The following is a 25,965-nucleotide window of genomic DNA, read 5'->3' as shown; positions in this document are numbered from 1 at the left end:
ACCAAAGCCAGCTACAATTGTCATTTTCCAGTGGTGTAGACAAAAAGGAAAACTTCGAAGAAAATCATGAACATTTCTGATTTGGGTAAAAAGGCCACTTTTGATTCCTTTTGTATTGTTCCTTGGGAAAGTTCTGCTGACTCTAGTTTTCCGCAGGAAAGCTCTTGCGGGCTTCATTTTTGCCCTGTCCCCAGCAGACTGTCAGTGATTAACAACTCCCAATCATCAAACAAAGGCTGAAGGTGTGAAAGAAAAGCCTGTTGACACACCAGGTTAGACACTGCGAGATGAGACTCTGGTCCCATTTGAGTCAATTGCAACACTCCCACTGGGGGCCAGGATTCCTGCTGGTGACTCTCCCACAGCACAGCGGGACACGGGGAGCGGCCAAGGGGGGGTTAAAAGCCTTTAACAATAAGATCACTTCACAGCTGGGCCCTGGTGAGAATAGCTGAGTTCTTCCCCTCTCAGGAGGGCACAGGGGTCGCAACTTGCCTCGTTTTGCATTGCTCCGCTTGGCACCCAGAGAGGTTTGAACCTGGACCCAATGATCTCAATGGAAAAGCTCCCACTCACTTCAACGGGGCAGGATTAGACCCCAGTAAGACTCCAGCTTCAAACGTGTAACCAAAAGGAAACGTTCTCCCTTCAGCCTGGAGATGATCCACTTTGGGGTGAATTCCCACCCTCCCCCATGTTAATGGGCCATGCCCAGTGCACTGTGGCCTAGGTCTGTTCACCCCGCTGATGTGAAACTGGCACGAATGCAGAAAGGTTGATCATTCCCTGGGCTTGCATCCGACCAAGCAGGTATTCAGGCACAGAAAGCTCATGCTCCAAAACCTCTGTTAGTCTGTAAGGTGCCACAGGATTCTTTGCTGCTTTTACAGATCCAGACTAACAGGGCTAGCCCTCTGATCCCTGGGCTTGATTATCATCTGCAATCTCCCTTCCTCCAGGGCTCAGCAGCAGGAGCCCCAGGAAAACCCTGCACTGAGGAGAACCAGGCCCGCAGAACGGATTCCTGGGAGTCCCCATGGCTTCCCCTTTGTATTCAAGGCTGCTTGGTCCAAAGCCCTCAGAGGTCAAGAGAAAGGCCCCCGTTTTGGAGCAGGCAGAGTCCTGCAACGTGTGAGACTCACCGCGCCCTACAGCGGGTGAACACATTGCTGAGCGGGGGCTGCACTCATGCTAATGGGACATGATTGCCCCAATATCCCTCTGCTGTTTTAACTCGCTTGGGAGTCGTTTATAGAAGACCTCATCACTTCTTTGGTTCCAGCCAGGGCACTGCCCAAAAGGCCTGGCCAGGGACGCCAAGTCGGGAGAACTTTCCCTAAATCCGTTAAGAGGCTTCCTCCACCCGTAGGAAAACCGTTGCATTTCCCCGCCTGTTCAAGGCAAGACTCTGAAGTTTCCACCAGGTAAAAAAAAAGGAGGTGTCGGCTTTGCAAGGAGGGTCCCACCCCTCTCCGTTGCTGGAAGGCATCTCCATCACCGCGCTCGGGGAGCCAGACATCTGAGGATCGGTGCACGCCTGCAAAGCAGACACACACACACACACACATACACAGCAAAAATGCCCGGAGCTGCTCGCCTGCGCGCACAGGTCAGACGCTGCAGCTCCTGGAGGAGCCTGGAACGGCCGGCGTGTCGTTCCCACACGAGCGTGTGCCTGTGCAAAAAGACACGTGCGTGTGTGTGAGAGACGCTTGCCTCTGCACCAGACTCCCGGGACTCCGGCGCGCGCCCGGGTCGCCCTGCACACTCACAATGGGTGTTGCTGCTGCGGCAGCGCTGGGTAGGGAGCCTGCAAGTCCCGCTCCCAATAAAGCAAAGCCCATTGTGCTGGGGACTGATAAACTGATCAAACAAGCAAAGCCCCCGGGGCAGCCTGCTGAGGGGGGTGGGGGGGGGCTCTACCTGGCTGTGGGGGAGGGGGGGAGTTTAAGGGGGGGGACAAGGAGAACATGGTGGATCCCCCCCCCCCCCCGACGCTGAATTCTTTTGCAAACATTCATGCCTAAGGAGGAAGGGCTGGAACAAAGCGGAGCCGCTCCAACCGGTCGGACAGGTAAGGAGGCTTGTTGACACCGTTATGTTTGCAGCACGCATGCTCCTCGCCGAGTTTCCTGGTGCATTTTTCTATTCCACCTTAGGAAACTTTCCCCCCGCTTTTGGGTGCGTGCGGGCTCCGCTCCCCGCTGCGGGACCCCCTGCCGGCGCCGGGGGTGCGGCCGCCCCGGAGCTGCAGCGGCCCGGCTCGGCGCTGCCCGGCCTGGGGCGGGGGGCAGCAGCAGGACCCGCGATCGGGGGCAGAAGGGGGGAGCCCGGCGGCGCCCGCCCGCACCATGCCCAGAGCCTTCCTGGTGAAGAGGCGAAGCCCGCAGCCGGCCAGCCGCAGCTGGGATGAGCTGCCGGACGAGGAGCGAGCGGACACCTACATCCCAGGTGCGGGGCCAGCGGAGCGCGGCGCTTGGGGGGCGGTCACCTGCCTGCGGCAGCACCGCTCGCTGCCCAGCAGGGGAGAGGAGACAGGCGACACCCCCTCCCCGAAATAGATCGGGGCGCAGCGGGCAGGGGGAGCTCCCCCGGGACCCGGGGGGGGGCAGTTTTTGCAAGAGTTTGGGAAGGGAGGGTGAAGATCTTCAGCGAGAACAAACGGCGGGGGCGTCGCACGTGGGAGTAGATCGCAGCTGGGACCCAGAAATGGACACGTGGGGCGGGGGGGGGAGCTGTGGGGCTGGCTGTATGTGGGGGGGGGTGGACTGTGTGTGGAGTGCGGGGCTGGGGTGTGTATGTGGGTGGGGGACTGGCTGTATGTGGGTGTGGGGGTGGGTGGACTGTGTGTGGAGTGCAGGGATGGGGTGTGTATGTGAGTGGGGGGCTGGCTGTGTGTGGGGGGCTGTGTGTGGGGGATGGGGTGTATATGTGGGTGGGGGGCTGGCTGTATGTGGGGGATGGGGTGTGTATGTGGGTGGGGGGCTGTGGGGCTGGGTGTATGGGGGTATATATGAGAGTGTGGGGCTGGATGTGGGAGGATCGGGGTGTGGGGGGATGTGTGTCCCCCCCGATCTTAGCTGATGCCCGGGGACGTTCCCCAAACGGTGCTTGATCCAGACCCCCTGCCCTCCCCCGAGTGACTCCCTCTCGGCCTGATCCAAAAGCCCCCCGAAGCCAAGGGGGGGGGCTTTCCATTGACACCTTCGGGATCGAGCCCTGGTGCCCGGGGCAGCGCCCCCCGAACAGCCCGAGGCTGCTGCCCTCGGAGCCGGCTGCTGGGCGCACGGGGTGGGGCCCCAGCGGGTATAACGGGAAGGAGGAAGCCCCGGCCGGTCCCGGCTGGGCTGTTTGAACTTTGGGACCATTAAGTGTTTGAGTTTCCGATTGCCCTGTTCGCAGGGCCGCCCCGCCCGCCCGCTGCTCAAACAGCGCTGCCCCCCCCCCGCCACCTGTGCCCTGCCTGGCACCTCCTGCCCTCTGCCTGCCTGGCACCACCCACTGCCTGCCCCATGCCTGGCACCCCCCCACCTGTGCCCTGCCTGGCACCACTCCCTGCTTGCCCCCTGCCTGCCTGGTATCCTCCCTGCCTGGCATCCACCACCACCTGTGCCCTACCTGGCACCACCTGCCCTCTGCCTGTCTGGCACCCCCCTGCCTGGCACCACCTGCCCTCTGCTTGCCTGGCACCCCCCACCACCTGGCACACCCCACCATGTGTGCCCTGCCTGGCACCACCGCCCTCTGCCTGCCTGGCACCACCTGCCCTCTGCATTCTGCCCCCCATGCCCTGCCTGGCACCACCTGCCCTGTGCCTGCCTGGCAACCTCACCACCTGGTACTCCCCACCACCTGTGCCCTGCCTGGCACTGCCCCTTTCCTGGCACCCCATCACCTGTGCCCTGTCTGGCGCTACCTGCCCTCTGCCTGCCTGGCACCCCCCAACCTGGCAGCCCCCACTACCTGTGCCCTGCCTGGCACCACCTGCCCTCTGCCTGCCCCCCCATCTGTGTCCTGCCTGGCACCACCTGCCCTCTGCCTGCCTGGAACCCCCCACTACCTAGCACCCCCACCACCTGTGCCCTGCCTGGCACCACCCCCTGCCTGCCCCATGCCTGGCACCCCCACCACCTGTGCCTTGCCTAGCACCACCTGCCCTCTGCCTGCCTGGCACCCCACACCAACTGTGCCTTGCGTGGCATCACCTCCTGCCTGCTCCCACCTGGCTGCCGCCACCACCTGTGCCCTGCGTGCCTCCTGCCTGGCACCCTCACCACCTGTGCCCTGACTGGCACCCCCCATCACCTGACCCCTGCCTGCCTGGCACCCCCCACCCCCACCACCTGTCCCCTGCCTGCCTGGCACCCAGCACGACCTGCACCCTGCCTGCCTGGCACCCCCACCACCTGTGCCCTGCCTGGCACCCCTCACCACCTGTGCCCTGCCTTGCACCACCCCACCACCTGCACCCTGCCTGCCTGGCACCCCTGCCATCTGAGCCTACCTGCCTGGCACCCATCACCACCTACCCCCTGCCCACCTGGCACTCCCCACCTCACCACCTGCACCCTGCCTGGCACCCTCCTCACCTGCCCACTGCCTGCGCCCTGCCTGCCTGGCACCCCCCACCACCTGCACCCTGCCTGCCCCTGCATAACACCCTGCCTGCCTGCACCTCCCACGCCACCTGTGCCCTGCCTGCCTGGCACCCCCCATCACCCGCATCCTACCTGCCCCTGCATAGCACCCTGTCTTCCTGCTTGGCACCCCTCACTGCCTGCGCCCTGCCTGCCTGGCACCCCACCACCTCCTGCCCCACTTGCCCCTGCATAGCACCCTGCCTGTCTGGTACCACCCCCTGCCTGGCTGGCACCCCCCTGCCATCTGCACCCTGCCTGCCAGCCTGGAGCCACCTGTGCCCTGCCAGTCTTGCACCCCACCACCTGTCCCCTGCCAGCTTGCCACTGGATAGTACCCTGCCTGCCCACCAGCCTGGAACCCCTCCCCCCAACCTGCGCCCAGCCTGGCATGCCTCCCCCTACCAGCCTGCTCACCCTGGGCAGCGTCCTGCCCACCAGCCTGGCACCCCCTGGCACCTGCACTCTGCCTGCCCCCTTCCTGCCTCTTGCCATCGTGCCCACCCACCTCTGGACAGTGCCCTGCCTTCCTGTCCCATGACATCCTGCCCCCTGCTAGCCTGTCCCTGGGTGGCACCCTCCCACTCTGCTCCCCCAACCCTCTTCTAGGAAGGGCCAGAACCCAGCCTGCCCCCCGGCAGCACTGCAGCTGCTATCTGCACTCTGCTGCGGCTGCCCCTCCCCTGGCCACTGTTGCTCCTCTTGCAGGGGCTCTGAATCTGGGCCACCCCCTTTCCCCTGCAGCAAGTGTCTCTCCCTTTCCCAGTAACCCTCCTCTGCCTCGCCCCAGGAGGGATAAGCTGCGTGCTGCTGAACTGCCGCATTGAAGACAGCTGCAGCTTGGAGAGCAATGGCAGTAGCACCGCCAGCACAAGGGATGCTGAGCGGAGTGATCCTCCGACTCCACAGCCAGCAGCCGAGATCGGGAACACAGAGGGGACCCTTCTGGACTTGGCCATGAAGCGCCCAGTGGTCAGATCGAAAATCAAGGTACAGCCCCAGCCTCCCATAATCTGCCCACCCGGCGCACAACCAGCCCAGTGACCGTCAGCTGGGGAACCCAAGGTATTTAGGCACTTAACTCCTATTCGAGTTAGACACCTACATACCTTGGAGGATCTGGGCCACACAACTGACACACTGGAGCCTACTCATAGGCATAGTTTGACTTCTAGGCCAATGGGACTGCATGTGGAGGAGCAATGCAGTTGGGAGGGGGCAAAGCCCCTCTTCCCCCTCCCAAAACTATACCCAAGGGCCTACTCTAAAAATGTCCTTTCCGTTAAATAAATACAAAGCTATGGAAATACCCGCCCTCAAAAACCGTGGATGAGCTTTGCAAGGCAGATTAGGGGATTTAGACACTCACCATGTGTTGAAATTCATGAATTGTCTGTTAACTAACTACACCTCTACCCCGATATAACGCGACCCGATATAACACGAATTCGGATATAATGCGGTATAGCAATGCTCTGGGGTCGGGGGAGCGGGGGCTGTGCGCTCTGGCGGATCAGAGCAAGTTTGATATAACGCCGTTTCACCTATAATGTGGTAAGAGTTTTTGGCTCCCGAGGACAGCGTTATATCGGAGTAGAGGTGTACTTGGAAAAATTCACTCTCCGTCTGTGTTTCTTGCGTGTACACACATGCTTGTATTTGGAGCCTGACTGAGTAGAGTCAAAAACCAGCTGATTGTAATGGAGATTTCAGTAGAAATGGCAAGACAGAAAAAGGGTAGTTGATTTGAGTGTAAAAGAAAAAGTAGCCCAATCAGAGAAAATGACGTCAGCCTCACTACGGTGGCTTCATTCAAAATTTTGCAGCTGGCTTATGTTCTTTTCCATGAGCCAGTTTCTGCTAGCATTGCTTTGCTACTGAGGAGGAGGAGGAGGATCAGGCAAAATAACCAGGGCTTCAGGAAAACCTAATTCTCTGCCTCTTCATTGTTGTTATTTATTTGTATATGGTTCAGTACAGAATAGCTTTGTGCTGCTGTAGGCCCTGATTCTGCCGTGATCTCTGTGTAGGTAAAACCTCGTGTTTGTACCGAGCTGATTGCAGGATCTGGGCCACATGTGGCCAGGAAGAAAAGAATTTGGGGTTATTTTTTACTCAAACTGTGGAATTTCTACAAGGATTTATTTTGCTCACTAGTTTACTGATGACCCTTATATTTTAATCCCCATATTGTTAGAGCCAGAGACGATCACGCAGAAATATGTATCATCTTATTAGCTGAGTTTCTGCAGAACACGCCCAAGCTTTCTAAAAACACCACTAAATGCACTGCAGATTCTCAGGAGTCTGCTCAACTCCTTTTTCGCTCTGACTGCTAAACTCATCTTTCACCCTCTATTTTAGAGTATGTCTACATTGTGATAGGAGACCCAGGGCACCGAGGGGCTGGCACGAGTCAGCTGACTTGGGCTTACGGGGCTAGACAAGTCCAATATACACATTCCAGCTTGGGCTGGAGCCTGGGCTCTGGGATGCTCCTCCCACATGGGGTCTTAGGTTCCAGTCCCATCCTCGGTGACTACACTGCCTCCCAAGCCCCAGGAGGCTGAGTTAGCTGACCCTGCAGTGTAGATGTATCCTTAGTGGCAGATGGGGGCTATCAAATTAATGTTTAACTATTAGCATAATCAAAACATTGAGCCTCCCCCATAAAGTCCGTTCTTCCAAATAGCTGAATCACCAGCATCAGGTCCAGCCACTTCAGATAATCACATTAGCTCAACCTTTCTTGTATTAGACTCAAGAATGAAAACATTAACTCATAATAACACTTTCAAGTTAATTAACAGGCAAGTGAGATAAACTGGGGAAGACTCTATTGTTTCAGTCTCTGCAGAGTCAACACAATGGCATGCTGGCTTACTTTGTAAGGATTATCTTCACAACCAAAACCTCTAGAAACTTTTTGGTAAACAAATCGTCTGTTCCATTAAACACAGCAAAAGGAAGTCCTTAGCGATACATTGAAATCTTGTTTACATGAGAAAGCTGCATTGATTTAATAAAAGGTGTGATTCTAAACCAATTTAAGCCTTGTCTATACGGGGAAGTTTTTTCTTCGGTGTAAACTAAGGTGTTAAGTCAAATACCCTCATAATCTTCTGTGTAGATGCTCTTATTCCAGTATAAGGGTGGCTTTTTTGTGTTTGTGGGCTTGTCTACATCAGAAAGTTGCAGCGCTGGTGAGGGAGTTACAGCGCTGCAACTTTGAGAGTGTCCACATCTGCAGGGCATCACCAGCGCTGCAACTCCCTGTTTGCAGCGCTGGCCGTACTCCCGTTTTGTCTCGGGTGTAGAGGATCCAGCGCTGGTGATCCAGCGCTGGTAATGCAATGTAGACACTCACCAGCGCTTTTCTTGACCTCCGTGGAAGGAGGAAGCCTCTGGTAATCAAGCTGGTTTCCTTTCCCGGTTTGCTCTCTCGGTCCCGGAGCCAGCCAGCAAACCGCGGGGAAGGAGACCTGCTTACTCGGGGTTCCGGGACCGAGAGAGCAAACCGGGAACGCCGCGGTTTGCTCTCTCGGTCCCGGAGCCAGCCAGCAAACCGCGGGGAAGGAGACCTGCTTGCTCGGGGTTCCGGGACCGAGAGAGCAAACTGGGAACGCCGCGGTTTGCTCTCTCGGTCCCGGAGCCAGCCAGCAAACCGCGGGGAAGGAGACCTGCTTGCTCGGGGTTCCGGGACCGAGAGAGCAAACCGGGAAAGGAAACCAGCTTCGCCGCGGTTTGCTCTCTCGGTCCCGGAAACCCGAGCAAGCAGGTCTCCTTCCCGCGGTTTGCTGGCTGGCTCCGGGACCGAGAGAGCAAACCGCGGCGTTCCCGGTTTGCTCTCTCGGTCCCGGAACCCCGAGTAAGCAGGTCTCCTTCCCCGCGGTTTGCTGGCTGGCTCCGGGACCGAGAGAGCAAACCGCGGCGTTCCCGGTTTGCTCTCTCGGTCCCGGAACCCCGAGCAAGCAGGTCTCCTTCCCCGCGGTTTGCTGGCTGGCTCCGGGACCGAGAGAGCAAACCGCGGCGTTCCCGGTTTGCTCTCTCGGTCCCGGAACCCCGAGCAAGCAGGTCTCCTTCCCTGCGGTTTGCTGGCTGGCTCCGGGACCGAGAGAGCAAACCGCGGCGAAGCTGGTTTCCTTTCCAGGTTTGCTCTCTCGGTCCCGGAACCCCCCTTGAAGCCGCCTAACAGCGCTGCAGTGTGGCCACATCTAACACCACTTGCAGCGCTGGTTGCTGTAAGTGTGGCCACTCTGCAGCGCTGGCCCTATACAGCTGTACTAATACAGCTGTAACAACCAGCGCTGCAAAATTTTAGATGTAGACATGGCCTGTTTTAGTATGTTGCTTGGAAGGGATTAAAGCTAAACTGAAAATAACCCGTAGCAGAGTGGCTACCTGTGTCTCTCTAGGGCAGTGGCTCTCAACCTTTCCAGGCTACTGTACCCCTTTCAGGAGTCTGATTTGTCTTGCATATCCCCAGATTTCACCTCACTTAAAAACTACTTTTTTACAAAATCAGACATAAAAATACAGACGCACACTATTACTGAAAACCTGCTTTCTTTCTCATTTTTACCATATAATGATAAATGTTTAATATTGTACTTACATTTCAGTGTATAGTATATAGAATGAAAGTTTAGTTTGTACTGACTTTCTAGTCCTTTTTATGCAGCCTGTTGTAAAACTAGGCAAATATCTAAATGAGTTGATGTACCCCCTGGAGAACCTCTGCGTACCCCCCAGAGGTATGCGTTCCCCTGGTTGAAAACCACTGATCTAGGGAGTTCTACCTCTCTAACTGGTAAAACTTTCCTGTGACAATGAGGCCTTAGTTAGACAGGCATAACTCTCTCATGAAGACAAGGACCTAGGTATTTTGCTGGATCAGGATCTAAGTATGAGGAGTCCCATTGAAGCCAATGGGTTACTCACAGGCTTAGAGTAAAGCATGTGCTGAAGTGCTTGGCTGGATTAGGGCCTAAATCTTCGGAATGTTTTCATTTTTTCTCATGACCGCATGTTTCTATTATCCCGGTTTATGACTCATAGGACAGTTCCCTTTTGTCCTGTGAAAAAACCCACAGGGACTCTGAGATTGCTCCTTGTCCGTTGAATTGGGCTATGGACTTTGCCCCATAAGCTACGGAACTCCTCAGATCTGTGTGGAGTCTGTGGTCTGTGCCTTAGGTTGTACAGTGCCTGAACAATTCCTTGTGATGGTGGATGGAGTCGTCCTCATTTCTCAACGTCCAACCCAATGTCGTGCTAGCTGTATCTCTTCCAGCACAAACAACCCACATTAACATGGCATTAAGGAAGCTGGTATCCATGCCTCACTAACTGACATACACTGCAAATTCAAGAAATCCCAAATAAGATTGTTTCAAATGCTTTAGAAATCCTGTTCTCTTCCATTCAGTCAGTCCTGTCTCATATAAGTTTGAACAAGAGTTAGAAATTCACTTAGCACTCTGAACTCTTACACCCCTCCACACATGAGCTTATCTTTTCAGCTCATTTTATGCAATATATCCAGAGGCTCACACAATGTTTGAGGCCGTTTCTGCAGAACTCTCCACTTCTTATATATGTCAAATCCTGAGCTGCTGTAAACTGGTGTAGCTCCACTGACTTAGATGGAGAAAAGTCGATTGACACCAGCTGAAGATCTTGCCCAAGTCCATATGGAATAATCTCCACTCAAATCTATGTTATTAAGATGCAAGTGTATTTTACTACCCACAGACTCAAATCACTACAGCTCTTTTAGTGGGACTTTAGCATTTTTTTTTAAAATAGGGCTGAAAAACAAACCCTCAGGCACAATATGTGTTAGAAAATATGGTCTAAAGGGCAGAATTAGGCACACCATCAATGGAAGCTGGGCACCTGGCCGTCCTTTGTGCCTTTGAAAGTCAAGCTCTGGATACAGGTGGGCAGGGAATTCAGTGTATTGTGAAATAGCACTCTATTTTCAGATCCAGGTTGTGACGCTAATTATGGGGGCACGGGGAGGGGGCATGTAATGCGGGGACATTATGGCATGTTTCTATCGGATGCGATGGATCTCTGGCCCTAATGATTTAGGAGATGAAAGCCCTGATAGTGCAGGGAGGTCGGTGTGAGGAATGTGGGTGCAAGAAGTCAGCCTCACGCAGCTCACTGTAAGTAGGAAGCTAAGACCTCAGACAATAAAAGCAGATTTCTCGTTCACGATGCTATTCGGTTTCTCCTGTGTTATTATCGTGAGGATTTTTTCACTGTGCACAGAGAGAATCCCCCTGTTCTTTGCTCTTGCCTGTCGACCCAGAATTGGATCAAACCATGTTCTATTTCCATCCGCTAGTTCACGACGGGTACCTGCGATGATGCGGCGCTGCACAATTGTGAGCTATGCGGCAAAGGCTTTCGTTTGCAGAGGATGCTCAACCGTCATGTGAAGTGTCACAGCCAAGTAAAGAGACACCTGTGCACCTTTTGTGGCAAAGGATTCAATGACACCTTTGACCTGAAGAGACATGTAAGGACCCATACAGGTGAGAGCAGCTGGGAGAAGGTTCTGCAGCCCGACCGAGTGGTGTTCTTTTCTTAAAAACTAAAGTGCTCTTCCCCCTACATGCAACAGAAAGCAGTGTTTTGGTGAATAGTCAAAGGGTGAACCACAGGATAGGATTTTATATTCAGTACAACCTCAGATAAGTACGGTTTGGTTTGGTTACATCCCACTCCGCCTCCCCTCCAGACTGGCTGGTTTGAGGGAAGCCAGACAGCAAATCTGACTTCTCCTAGCCCTGAGCACAGATGCCCCACAGAGCCAGCTGTGACAGAATCACGCTGCTTTGGGCTTCACAGAAATTGCATCCATTAAATGAAGGGCTTGTGCGGCTCTGTGTGGAGACATTTAAGGTACACAAGGCTGCATGGACATTGTTGTTCCAGGTTAGCTTCATTCAGTTAGGAACAGTATTAAGCTAAACCAAAATAAGCTGCTGTCAAACTGGAATAAGAGTGTTTGCACCAATTTTTAAGTAAACCAGTGCGAGTGTGAACGCAGAGGGAGCCTAAATTGGTATAACCCCTTCCGTGGACACTCTTGTAAGAGTGGCAGATAACTGAATTAAGCCAAATAAATATGGATTGATTGACTTTTAAGAGTGTCCACTAGAAGGTTGCCCTGGTTTCACTAAATCAATCTAGTTACACCAGTGCAATTTCTGAGGGACCCCTAGACCCCAGCCTCACCACTGCAGACATTCTTGGGCAAGCTGGCTACCCTATAAAATAGGGGTCATTAAACCAGCAGGTGTTTAGCTTGTGCTGCAGGATTTGGACACCCAGTGACTGCTGGACAAGCTTCCTGATTTCTCTGTTTCAGTGCTAGCCAGGACCTTAGGGATGCTGCGGTGCAACCTTGATTAATCTTTTTGTTTATGGTATCCCCAAGCAGAGAGTCATTAGCCAGGTACCCCACTGCACATCCAGGTGCAATAACTGTGTAGGCAAACACGGCATTTATGGCTTAGCAGTCGCTCCCACACAGCCACTGACATCTAATGTACTGAGAAAACGTTGGCCAAGATATTCGTCTTTCTCTTTGAAAAGCATTGTGGGATCTTCAATTTGTGCATGGAAAGCTGTTGGAGACGAACAGCAGGAAACAACATTTTGAGACACACCGTCAGGTTCAATTTGGCCCAAAGTTTAGATTTTGTAAAAACAAACTTTTATTAAGGACAAAAAAAAAAAAAGCTAAGACCAGCAGACATATTTCCATATACAGTATAGTGTGAAACAATTGTTCCTTGCCGTGTTTGCAACCAAAACTTTGCAGCTCTCTGATAGTGCATGAGAGGGATAGCTCTGTGGTTTGAGCATAGGCCTGCTAAACCTAGGGTTCTGAGTTCAATCCTTGAGGAAGCCATTTGGGGATTGGTCCTGCTTTGAGCAGGGGGTTGGATTAGATGATCTCCTGAGGTCCCTTCCAACCCTGATAATCTATGATTCTAAGAGAGTATGAAAGTGAACTGATTAGTCATCTTCCATTGCCTGAGCTGAATTTGTTGTAAAAAGTAACCAGCATAAATTCTTTCAGTTTAATCAAAGGTATCGTTTGTAAAAGAGGTACATTTTGTTTGTTCTAGATACAATTTGAAACTTGACTGTTTTCCCTGAATTCCAACTGGATTTGATGGGAATTATGAAGAATTCCCACCCCGGAGCGCTGTGGCTATGCTGGTCTCCCCCGCGCTGTAAAGGTGGCTAGGTTAACGAAATAATCTGTTGACCTAGCTACCATCGTTTGGGGAGATGGATTGTCTACTGCGATGGTGTCAATAACCTAGTCCCAGATTTGGACCTTAGTGTCCAAAATATGGGGATTAGCATGAAAACCTCCAAGCTTAGTTACCAGTTTGGACCTGGGAAAGCTGCCACCACCCAAAAAATTAGAGTGTTTTGGGGCACTCTGGTCCCCCCAAAAACCTTCCCTGGGGGACCCCAAGACCCAAATCCCTTGAGTCTCACAACAAAGGGAAATAAACCTTTTCCCTTCCCCCCCTCCAGGGGTTCCTGGAGAGGAAAACAGAAGCAAACTCCATGAATCTAAACAGAGGGATTCCACCCTCCCCGTTCCCAGTCCTGGAAAATAGAAGCACTTCCCTCTTCACCCAGAGGGAATGCAAAGTCAGGCTAGTAAATCTAACACACACAGATTTTCCCCTGACTTCTTCCTCCCACCAATTCCCTGGTAAGCAAAGACTCAATTTCCTGGAGTCCCCCCGCTAAAGAAAAACTCCCAACAGGTCTTAAAAAGAAAGCTTTATATAAAAAGAAAGAAAAAGTACATAAAAATGGTCTCTCTGTGTTAAGGTGACACATACAGGGTCATTTGCTTAAAAGAAATATGAATAAACAGCCTTATTCAAAAAGAATACAATTCAAAGCACTTTAGCAACTATAGACATGTAAATACAAAAAGAAAAACAATAGAAACCTTAGTGTTTTTATGATCTCTGTACTCACAACTTGGAAACAGAAGATTAGAAAGCAGGAAATAGAGATCCCCTCATAGCCGAGAGAGCATACAGGCAGAAGACCAAGAGCAAAGGACTCACACACAAACTTCCCTCCACCCAGAGTTGAAAAAAATCCTGTTTCCTGATTGGTCCTCTGGTCAGGTGCTTCAGATACTTCTTTCCAGGTGAAAGAGATGTTAACCCTTAGCTATCTGTTTATGACAGTTGGAACCCCACTTGTGTCACTGTAGAAAGAATCTGCAGTATGGTGCTCCAGTGGCATAGCTGTGGCACCATAGCTGTACTGGTGGAGCACTTGTAGTGTAGACATGACCTAACTAATAGTGTGATTGGGACAAAGATTTCAACAGTACTAGAAAAATATGTGATTGAGAATCTCCCTCCTCCAGCCTCAGATTAGCTGGATGTTTCTGCTAAAATGATCCAGTAGCTGAGTCATCAGCAATGGAGGTGTACATTAGCACAATTCGATTACATCGTTATCATCCATGAATATGAATGGGGGAATTTTACTCCTCTTTCTTTTGTTTCTGTCTGCCTCCAGCATAAATCCCCGAGCTTACAAACTGTTTTGCACAGGTGTATACATTAGGGTTGTCAAGCGATTAAAAAAATTAATCGCGATTAATTGCACTGTTAAACAATAATAGAATACCATTTATTTAAATATTTTTGGATGTTTTTTACATTTTCAAATACACTGATTTCAGTGACAACGCAGAATAAAGTGTACAGTACTCACTTAATGTTTATTTTTGATTACAAGCATTTGCACTGTAAAAAACCAAAAGAAATAGTATTTTTTAGTTCACCTAATACGAGTACTGTACTGCAATCTCTTTATCATGACAATCAAACTTACAAATGTAGAATTAAGTCCAAAAAAACTTGCATTCAAAAAATAAAACAAGGTAAAATTTTGGAGCCTGCAAGTCCATTCAGTCTTACTTCTTGTTCAGCCAGTTGCTCAGACAAACAAGTTTCTTTACATTTGCAGGAGATACTGCTGCCCGCTTCTTGTTTACAACGTCACCTGAGAGTGAGAACAGGCGTTCTCCTGGCACTGTTGTAGCCATGTTGGAAGATATTTATGTGCCTGATGCGCTAAAGATTCACATGTCCCTTCATGCTTCAACCACCATTCCAGAAGATACGCATCCATGCTGATGGTGGGTTCTGCTCGATAAGAATCCAAAGCAGTGTGGACTGACCCATGCTCATTTTCATAATCTGAGTCAGATGCCACCAGCAGAAGGTTGATTTTCTTTTCTGGTGGTTTGGGTTCTGTAGTTTCTGCACTGGAGTGTTGCTCTTTTAAGACTTCTGAAAGCATGCTCCACACTTTGTCTCTCTCAGATTTTAGAAGGCGCTTCTGATTCTTAAATCTTGGGTTGAATGCTGTAGCTATCTTTAGAAATCTCACATTGGTACTGTCTTTGCGTTTTGTGAAATCTGCAATGAAAGTGTTCTTAAAATGAACAACATGTGCTGGGTCATCATCCGAGACTGCTATAACAGGAAATATAAGGCAGAATGCGGGTAAAACAGAGCAGGGGACATACAATTCTCCCCCAAGGCGTTCAGTCAGAAATTTAATTAATGCTTATTTTTTTAATGAGAATCATCAACATGGAAGCATTTCCTCTGGAATGGTGGCTGAAGCATGAAGGGGCATACGAATGTTCAGCATATGTGGTATGTAAATACCTTGCAATGCTGGCTATAAAAGTGCCAGGCGAACACCTGTTCTCCCTTTCAGGCGACATTGTAAATAAGAAGCGGGCAGCATTATCTCCTGTAAATGTAAATAAACTTCTTTCTCTTAGCGATTGACTGTACAAGAAGTAGGACTGAGTGGACTTGTAGGCTCTGAAGTTTTACATTGTTCTGTTTTTGAGTGCAGTCATGTAACAAAAAAAAATCTACATTTGTAAATTTCACTTTCGTGACAAAGAGATTGCACTACAGTACTTGTATGAGGTGAATTGAAAAAGACAATTTCTTTTGTTTATCATGTTTACAGTGCAATTATTTGTGAGCAAAAATAATTTGCACTTTGATTTCAGTTACAAAACAGAATAAAATATATATGCAAATATAGACAGACAGCCAAAATATTTATTACATTTCCATTGGCATTCTATTATTTAACACTGCAATTAAAACTGCAATTAATCGCAATTAATATTTTGAAATTAACCTTGTGACTTAACTGTGATTAATCGACAGCCCTAGTATAAATATTAGAAGGATCACAATGTCTAAACACAAAATTTCACCAGTTTATCTAAGGTTGGAAATGGACCAAAATAGCTCAAAACTCGTGAGCCCGGGTCCTGAAAATCATGAGATTGGCTTAAAAATCAAGAGGTTTTTTTTTTTTTTTTAAAATTAGTGTTTTTTATTTGCCCTCTGGGTTTTGAGTCTTTAGGGGAAAACATTTTCAGCTTTTTCTCAGCATCCCTAAGAACTGGAAACAGGGGAAACCCTGGCCCCATCAAAGTCAGTATCATGAGAGCTGGCAACACCGTAAAATTTAGGACACTGATTCAAGAAAACCTCCCTGTTCAGCTTAAACATGTGCCTACGTCTTACTGAAATGCTTTTGTGCTTTCCTGAAACAGGGTGTTTGATACCTAATATGAATTTAAGGCACCTTGCTTTAGGCACCCACTTCAGAAAATCTTATCCTAAGAAAGCGTAAATATTTATTTAGATTGTAAGCGGTTTGGGGCAGGGACTGTCTACTAATCAGTGTTTGTAGCCTAGCGCAATGGGGCATTTTTCTTGGTTGGTCCTAAAGTGTTATTGCAATAAATGTGATTCGTCATAATTAATAATAAATAACGTTGTCTGGCCTTGCAGGAATTCGTCCTTACAAATGTGAGATCTGCAACAAGGCATTTACCCAGCGATGTTCTCTGGAATCCCATCTTAAAAAGATCCATGGGGTGCAGCAGCAATATGCTTACAAACAGCGACGCGATAAACTTTACGTCTGCGAAGATTGTGGCTACACGGGCCCAACGCAAGAGGACTTGTATCTGCATGTGAATAACGCTCACCCTGGGAGTGCTTTCCTCAAGAAAACCTCTAAAAAGCTGGCAGCAGTCTTACAGAATAAACTGACCTCTGTCCTGCAGCGGAACCCTGAAGATGATGAGGAAGACGAGTAACGCAGTGGATTACAGCGGTCACATGCAATAAAGTTTACGTGTCGGGTATTTTTTCAAACAGTTTTGAAAGGGATCCGTGTAATAGCAGGCATCTTGTCCTTTTGGAAATGACAGGCTGTGGATGTTACAGCCTCAATGTGAGAGAAATGTTCTCAGCTTAATGCAAATACAAGGCTTTTTTAATCGTGAGAATAAACGGGAAAATTTTGGAGCCAGCATCGCCTGTGGATAGAGCCCTGCACTGGTACTCGGGAGACTCCACGTCAGTTCCCAGCTCTGCCACTGGCCTGCTGTGTTACCTTGGGCAAGTTACTTAACATTTCCATGATTCAGTTTTCTCAACTGCATAATGGAGATAATGACACTAATCAACTTCGTAAGGTGCTTTGAAATCTGTGGGTGAAAAATGCTAGATAAGAGCGAGGTATCCTTAACATTATTCCCAGATGAGAATCTACAGTAAAATGAAGTTAAGGATGAGAGTATGTATCATAAGGTAAGAAATGAACAGTCAATACACTCAAACAACCTTAACTCTGCCCTGTAGTGAAACCACGCAGAAACCATGTGATTATGATTAAGGTTGTTAGGATTTGTAATCCCAGGTTAGAAAAAAATGAATTTTAAAGATGGTAGATTTTTTCATATTATTTCTGTCCGTCCCCCCCCGGGGGGGCATGATTCCAGGGCAGAGTTAAGGTTTTTTTGTGCGCCTTGACTGTGCATTTCTTACCTTAACATGTTTGGATTTCTTTTGAGTGTAACCTTAACTCTGAATTACCTGTTTTTTTAATGCTTAGTTCTGAGATCACTATCACATCCCTGTGGCAGTTGTTTAATTACTGAGGCATCTTTTCAACCTTAACTCCACCTTAATATATATTTTTTGTCTGGGAATTTCCCTAGTTCTAAAACATTTTCATAGATGAACGCTAAATAAGAAACCCAAAGAGAATGCTACCAGATAGTTCTAAGGACTTGAAGATACACAGCACCAACCTTCAATCATTTAAAAAAAAAAAAATTAAACTTCCAAGGGTGGATTTCGCTGGGATACCAAAGCAATGCAAAGCAGCCAGAGGGCACTAGCCAGTTCACCTAGTTATAGAACTACATTGCATCGCCAGAGCGGCACAAATCAACTAATGCTTACTGGTGAATCTGGGCCTTGCTTTGCCATTGACTTATTGGTTTAGAAGGCTGCGTTAGTGAGACCAGCACTCTGCTGTGTGGCAGGATCAGGGAGAGAAAGACCCCAGGCCCGGAGTCCCAGTGTCTCTGCTTCCCGTTTGCTCCCCCTCTGGTTCCTTTGGCAGTGCTGGCCCAGTGCTCAATGGAGTCAAGCAGCAGTGCCGTTGGGGAGCCTTACAGACACTGATGCCCAAACAAGTGTGCAGCCGCCGAATGGAATCTTTGAAGAGCAATGCCAGTTGGGCCAAGTCATCCGTCAGTCAGAACTCCTGGTACATGTGTCCAGTCTGTCTTGGTACCACTGAGTCATTACAGCCAATAGTACCGTTGCTTGCAAATTAGCTGGCCAGGAAGGGTGGCGATTGGTGCTCTACTCTGCTAAGCTCACTCAGGACAGAGAAAAGATTCATGCCAACACTCATTTCTTAAAGGACCCAGTTTGACTGCATAAACCAATGAATGAATTTACTTGTAAATTATCCAAAAACTCATTGTGTACTCAAAGAGTGAGTGCTGGACGTTTGGGGAGGACACACGCTTATTTTGTGTACAAAACAGAGATTGCATCCTGGTTTTAATGCAAAATGGAACTCAGCCTGAAGTATGGAATGGAACTCATCAGCACCTCCATGGTTAATATATGAAAATGATGTCAGATTCTGGTTGTGTCTGTAAAAACTAAATTTTCTTTGATTGCCTCAGTCCTGGTGCAGACATCTGTGAGGGCTTTGGATGGGAGAGGGAAAGCTTTTGGGTGTTCTTAAGCATTTCTTAATGAAGCAACTATTTTATGCAACAAGACTGTGGGTGCTTGGGGCCTTGAAAGAATCTTAATAAAGTGAAGCTTTGATGTAACGAATAAGAAAGTGACTGTCCTATGTAACAGGAAAGGTTGCAAGGGATACTTTCTTAAACAGAATTCCAAGTACAAAGTGTCGAGATGAATGACAGAATATTCACTTAGTGACATTTTGGTTGCAGATTATATTTTGACTCTTAGTTGTTCCCTGGTCATGACTGTTTTATGCTTCAGAGATGAAAGCCGGCTTGAGTTCTTAGCTAGGGCAAGGACTGGCACGAAACAGCATCTAAAATAAAGATTATTCTTTTCTAGTAAGGTTTACCTCTCTGCAAGCACACTGATACGTAAGATCAGATCGTGTAAGATCGTAAAGTTTAGGTTTGATCACGTGGGTTAGCAAAATAAAGATGGATAATTGTATTTAATTCTGTTTTTTTTTAATTGTAGAAATTATAGGCCAAAATATACTTGACACACCTGTAGTCCAGGAAATAATGTAATTTATTTGGTGGCGAATAAACAGTTCTATATGGCAAGAGCTAACACCATTCTTCCCTGACAACTTTATTAAACGGAAAAAACAAAACAACTAAGGATATTTCCTGACCAACTTACTTCTTCAACCCTAACTCTGTCCTAAGTAGCAGGAATGTAATAGAAAAAAGGCCCGAAGAGAACAGTGTCGCTTGAAATGACAGACTTTAGAACGCCAGGGAATTCTAAAGTGGAGTTACTTATAAAAGCCCTTCTAGAGCATGTTTTTCTCCTCTCACCACGCTGCATTTAATCCCCCCAACAGCTACAGTTCAGAGCCAGAGTATAGCAGCTTCATCACATGGGTTGTCCAGAAAGAGTGAACTGGGGATAACGCATCAGCTGTACTCCAGAGGACTGGGTAGTGGTTGATACACGTTTTGAAATGTTTGAGCTTGTTTTGCTTGACGCTCAGGAGGAGGCAATGGTAATGGCAGGGTGTGATGGGGTGTTCATCCCACACTAGCCTAGGAGGGGCAGATCAACCAACTAGGCCACAGTTGAGGGGAATCCCTCAGTAATCCCCTGAAAGATGACCGAGCCCAGCTGTGAAGGATCAGGCGGGGCTAGGATAATGCCAGAAAGCTGGCAGTGAGGGAACCTGCAGTCACCCTCTGGCTGTTAGGGTGAGAAACCTAGGGAAAGAATGTAGGAAAAGTCTCAGGGAAACTGCAGGAAAGGTGAAGATAGTGCAGGCCTTGGCTGCTGAGTAGATGGTCCCTGGTCTGGAATCAGGAGTAGCGGGTGGGCCTACATTCCCCTACCAGCCACTGGGGCAGTGCCACCAGCTGGGCAGTGATAAGAAGATTGCTGGAGACAGTTTCTGTGGAAAGACTTTGATACCCCAGAAGGGGGAAACCATTGTGACCTGGAGGGAGGGCCAAGCCAGGAAGGGAGAGCACTTGGAGTCTCAGGGGGAGAGGCACACAACAAGTGGCAGAAGGGGGCACTGAACCTGCAAAGGGCTGATCCCCAGAACAACCAGGAGGAGGTGCCCTAGCAGTGAGTAGGACCCCATGACACACGGGTTGAAATCAAAATGCTGTCTTGTCCCAGGTGTGCTCAGAGCCCTTTGGAGGGGCACCACCTGGGAGCCCTAGCCATGGACCAGAAACCCCCTGTGCTGAACAAAAAACGTACAAACTAGGTATATGCAGCTGTGGGGAAGGGATTCCTGGGAGCCCTTGGCTGTCTTGTTTTAGTCTCTCCCTGCTTTTCGCAACAGGGGGGTGATTTTCCCTCTTCCCCTGGGAGTGATCCCTCCTCACAGCACTCTCCAATGGGAGGAGGTCAGCGGTGAGTGTCAAATGTCATCCTCCCCATTCAGAGACTGTTTTCCCCTCGCTCTCCAGCAGGGGGTGCTGTATTCCTCCTCCACCCAGGCTTGCGGACTGTCTGTGCCATGTGATGTATTCATCTCTTAAGAACCCTGTGAAGCTCCTTTGAGAAGGCCCACAGGTGCCACAAACTCATTAAGTCTCCCCTTTTCTGTTGAAATTCCTAAGGTCCATGTAGACAGTTTCTAGAATCAATTCAACTGGCAGAATGGGGATATATTTACTATGCAGCATATTTCCCATGGTCTCCTCCCACCTTAGGAAATTAATTACAATATATTGCACTGACCTTTGCAGCTGCTCCTGTTCTTGGATTTTTAAATTTTTTTTTATATATATATATATTTGACTGAGGTTTGTATGTACCTGGTAGTGAGTTTAGTGTATTTCCTCTGGAAATAGGAAGCACATCCAAAAGTTATAGTATAACTTAAAAAACAAACCAAAAAATCCCTCAAGGTGAGCATTCCGCTCTTCAAACTGGATGGAGATGAGCAACTACATCATTAGTGCATGTCACAGGTCAATTGTAAGGTAACTTTCTCTAGACTTAGAGTAATTGCTTAAATTTGCACTATAACCTCAATATCTTGCTAGACGCCTTTGAAAATGCCAGTCCTTAAACTCTGCTGGTCTAGCTGGGCCAGTAAAGCCTGCTGTGTGGATGTTGTTATTGGTATAAAACTTTGCTGTAGCTGTTCTTGCATAGGAAGAGGAATAAGTTATATCAGTAGATGGCATCTTTATATTGGAATAACCACAGCCATGCTAGGGTTGTACTGGTATAAGTATTTTACTAATGAAAAAAGTGACCAATATAGTTGTGGTGTTTAAAAAATTAAATTAAATTAAAAAAATCTGTGTAGACCAGGCCTAAGTGGTGTGACAGACCCAGACCCAGACCAGTGGGGTACAGGAGTCTGGTAGAGGGCAAATATACTGGTCACTGGATGAGTAGTTTTCTATTCCTCGAGTGACCAGAGCAGGGGCTGCACTAGAGTAATCAGGAACCTGCTAGAACCAATTAAGGCAGACAGGCTGATTAGAACACCTGCAGCCAATCAAGGCAGGCTAATCAGGGCACCTGGGTTTAAAAAGGCGCTCACTCCAGTCAGGAAGGGGGGAGCCAGAGGAGAGGAAGTGTGTGTGAGGAGCTGGGAGCAAGAGGCACAAGGAGCTGAGAGTGAGAGGCTGTACTGCTGGAGGACTAAGGAGTACACATGTTATCAGATACCAGGAGGAAGGTCCTGTGGTGAGGATGAAGAAGGTGTTTGGAGGAGGCCATGGGGAAGTAGCCCAGGGAGTTGTGCTGTCATGCAGCTGTTACAGGAGGCACTCTAGATAGCTGCAATCCACAGGGCCCTGGGCTGGAACCTGGAGTAGAGGGCAGGCCCGGGTTCCCCTCCCAAACCTCCCAACTCCTGATCAGACACAGGAGGAGCTGACCCAGACTGTGGGGAAGATCACTGAAATGAGCAAATATGCCAATAAGTGCAGGACTCACCAAGGTAGAGGAGGAACTTTGTCACAGTGGCTAGACCTTGAAAAGTCCTGAACCTTTCCTGCCACCCTACTGACCTCTTTGGTGTAGTGCTGTCATATCCTATATTAAACAATTTCAGCGTTCTAATATTGTGCATCTGTTTTTCGAACTCTCGGTGCTCTCTTTCCTATTAGCCATTCTCCTGACTTTTACTGCATCTGTGACATAGATGATCCAACCTGACTGCAGCTTAGCGCCTGCGGCTTTCTCTAATTTCCTAGTTTAGAGGTTCTTCTGTTGTGCCATGTGCCTTTTGATTTCAGCGGTGCAGCATCAGATCCTAAATATGGCGTTGGAAACTGTCTTAAGAACGGCCCTACTGGATCAGACCAAAGGTCCATCTAGCCCAGTATCCTGTCTTCCGACAGGGGCCAATGCCAGGTTCCCCAGAGGGAATGAACAGAACAGGTAATCCTCAAGTGATCCATCCTGTCACCCATTCCCAGTTTCTGGCAAACAGAGGGTAGGAACACCATCCCTGTCCATCCTGGCTAATAGCCATTGATGGACCTATCTTCCATGAACTTATCTAGTTATTTTTTGAACTCTGTTATCGTCTTGGCCTTCACAACATCCTCTGGCAAGAATTTCCACAGGTTGGCTGTGCATTGTGTGGGAAAAATACTTCCTTTTGTTTTAAATCTGGTGCCTATTAATTTCATTTGGTGGCCCCTAGTTCTTGTTATGAGGAGTAAATAACACTTTATTTACTTTCTCCACACCAATCATGTTTTTATAGACCTCTATCATATTCCCCTCTTTTCCAAGCTGAAAAGACCCAGTCTAATTAATCTCTGCTTGTATGGCAACCATTCCATCCCCCTAGTTATTTTTGTTGCCTTTTTCTGAACCTTTTTCAATTCCAATATATCTTTTTTGAGATGGGGTGACCACATCTGCACACAGTATTCAAGATGTAGGCATACCCTAGATTTATATAGTGGTAATATGATATTTTCTGTCTTATTCTCTATCCCTTTCTTAATGATTCCCAACATAGTTTGTTTTTTTGGCTGCCACTGCACATTGAGTAGATGTTTTCAGAGAACTGTCCACAAGGATTGCAAGATCTCTGTCTTGACTGGTAACAGCTACTTTAGACCCCATCATTTTATATGTATCATTGGGATTATGTTTCCAATGTTCATCACTTTGCATTTTTCAACATTGAATTTCATCTGCCATTTTGTTGCCAGTCACCCAGTTTTGTGAGATCCTTTTCTAGCTCTTCGCAGTCTGCCTAGGACCTAACTATCTTGAGTAGTTTTGTATCATCTGCAAATTTTTCCACCTCACGATTTACCCCTTTTTCCAGATCATTTATGAATATGTTGAATAGGACTGATCCGAGTACAGACCCCTGAGGGACACCACTATTTACCTCGCTCCTTTCTGAAAACTGATCATTTATTCCTACCCTTTGTTTCCTGTCTTTTAACCAGTTACAAATCCATGAGAGAACCTTCCCTCATATCCCATGACAGCTTACTTTGCATAAGAGCCTTTGTTGAAGGACCTTGTCAAAGGCTTTCTGAAAATCTAAGTACACTGTATCAACTGGATCCCCCTTGTCCACATGCTTGTTGACCCCCTCAAAGACGTCTAGTAGATTGGTGAGGCATAATTTCCCTTTGCAAAAACCATGTTGACTATTGCCCAACAAATTATGTTCATCTACGTGTCTTGACAATTTTGTTCTTTACTATAGTTTCAGTCAGTTTGCTTGGTACTGAAATCGGGCTTACTGGCCTGTAATTGCCAGGATCAACCTCTGGAGCCCTTTTTAAAAATTGGCATCACATTAGCTATCCTCCAGTCATTTGGTACAGATGCTGATTTAAATGATAGGTTACAGACTACAGTTAGTAGTCCTGCAATTTCACATTTGAGTTCCTTCAGAACTCTTGGGTGAATCCCATGCGGTCCTGGTGACTTGTTACTGTTGTTTATCAACTGAGAGGCAGAATCACCTCTCCTCTTTAAACAGACGGTGTTTTAGTAAACGGCAGCGAGATGCAAACAGCCCCTGTACCAGCTTTGCCTCCTTTGGGCCACCTCCAGAGTAGAACTCCATACTGCATGCAGACATCTAGTGGCTGTGTCATATCCTATATTAAACAATTTCAGCGTTCTAATATTGTGCATCTGTTTTTCGAACTCTCGGTGCTCTCTTTCCTATTAGCCATTCTCCTGACTTTTACTGCATCTGTAACATAGATGATCCAACCTGACTGCAGCTTAGCGCCTGCGGCTTTCTCTCATTTCCTAGTTTAGATGTTCTTCTGTTGTGCCATCCCTTTGCTATATACAGATTCACCCTTCCACAAAATATTGCCCATCAAATAATGCACTTGAAACCACCCACCTGAACACTGTAATTCTGAGTTGTGGGACATCCCTACATAACAGGTAGCATCTGCTCAGCCATCTAAATAGAGCTTTTAGGCCTGGCCTGAATCTTAATGTCACATTCTGGAGCGCAGTCCAGAGGGGTTGTATTATTGCCTGTCCTGTAACCCTACGTGCCTCAAAAGGCTCTGCTGCTGCGGTGCTCTTGTCTAGATGCTCCGAGCCAGCATACAAGTCTGGTCTGAGTGTCTGGGTTAGTGCTAATTCAGCATTTCTGATTCCAGCTTGTTACCCCGGCCCCACTCTGGTTACACCTGGTAAGATGACCCCAACACACTGCCAGACCTGAATTTCCCATGTTGTCTGCCCTGCAGAGTTGCTTCCCTCCCGTAGAACACTCAGAGCACCAGTGACATTGGTTTGCCCTTTTAACGAGACAATACACATTACAGCTTACTGACTTAGCTGGGGCAAATGCTCCCTTCCCTTCAAGCACAACTCGGAGTTGGTGTATTGTAAAAATAAAACAAAAAAATAACACAATGACACAGGTTGTGACACCAAGTAGAAGGAAGAAAGTTAGAAAGGGTCGCAAACAAAAGTAAAAATCTACATTCTAATGGCTAAGACCTAACTTAACAAGCTACAGTCTTCGTTCAATGTTCTTCCCCGTCTTCCAGTCCCAGAGACTGTGACCCCCTTGGTGGAAGGAACTCCTCTTTCTTCACTTGCCAGAGCTCTGTTCCCTTGTCTGTCCTCTGATGGGTGCTAACATGGCTTCTCCATATCTCTTCCCAAACTTACTGTTTTGTCCCCTGGCTCAGGCTGACTCAGGGAGTTCTTCCCTTCCTGTGGGCTTCCCATCCCCCTGCTGATTTGTATGTAAAAAGGACCTCTATGGTTTGTGGTCACATCTTGCTTAGCAGATACTTTTATAATATGGTAATATTGTATACAATCAGTTGTCTGAATTACTTATCATTTGAGGTTTAGATCCTGTGTTTATAGTCCAGACAAGGTCTCTTTCTTGCTGGAATGCAGATGTCAAGCTGTCTTCTCGCCCTCTTGACAGCTTTGTTACCTTTTATGTAATTAGACCTTTGCTGTCTCTGCCTGACAAACAAATACAAAGTCCTTTGTCCAGGGCAGACTGGGCTTATGCACTGCTTGCCCAACACATTTTAAGAAAATAATTCTAGCACATTCATAAGTCTTTGTACACACCCCGTACATGCATCATGTAAGAACATTAACTATCGGTGAGTTATTAGTTTACCAGTATCTTATGAGACACCACTTAGGTAAAGCTTATGACAAGTGTTAGGTGCAGTGAGTATGTCAGGCCTGAGAAG

The 25,965-nt window shown here is 48.3% G+C and overlaps 1 protein-coding gene across 1 annotated transcript; it reads left to right on the top strand.

Annotated features, from left to right (window-relative positions):
- The first annotated feature begins 2,332 nt into the window (after positions 1–2,332).
- On the top strand, positions 2,333–19,352 carry OVOL2 (ovo like zinc finger 2). The gene is made up of 4 exons (XM_030558091.1): positions 2,333–2,451; positions 5,428–5,627; positions 10,993–11,182; positions 16,547–19,352. Exons 1-4 carry the CDS (start codon positions 2,352–2,354, stop codon positions 16,855–16,857), a joined length of 801 nt encoding a protein of 266 aa, XP_030413951.1. The 5' UTR covers positions 2,333–2,351; the 3' UTR covers positions 16,858–19,352.
- The last annotated feature ends 6,613 nt before the right edge of the window (positions 19,353–25,965 follow it).

The sequence above is a fragment of the Gopherus evgoodei genome, chromosome 3 (genome assembly GCF_007399415.2).
Source record: "Gopherus evgoodei ecotype Sinaloan lineage chromosome 3, rGopEvg1_v1.p, whole genome shotgun sequence".
In the NCBI taxonomy this organism is placed as follows: domain Eukaryota; kingdom Metazoa; phylum Chordata; order Testudines; family Testudinidae; genus Gopherus; species Gopherus evgoodei.
This window is presented reverse-complemented; position numbering and strand designations above follow the sequence as displayed.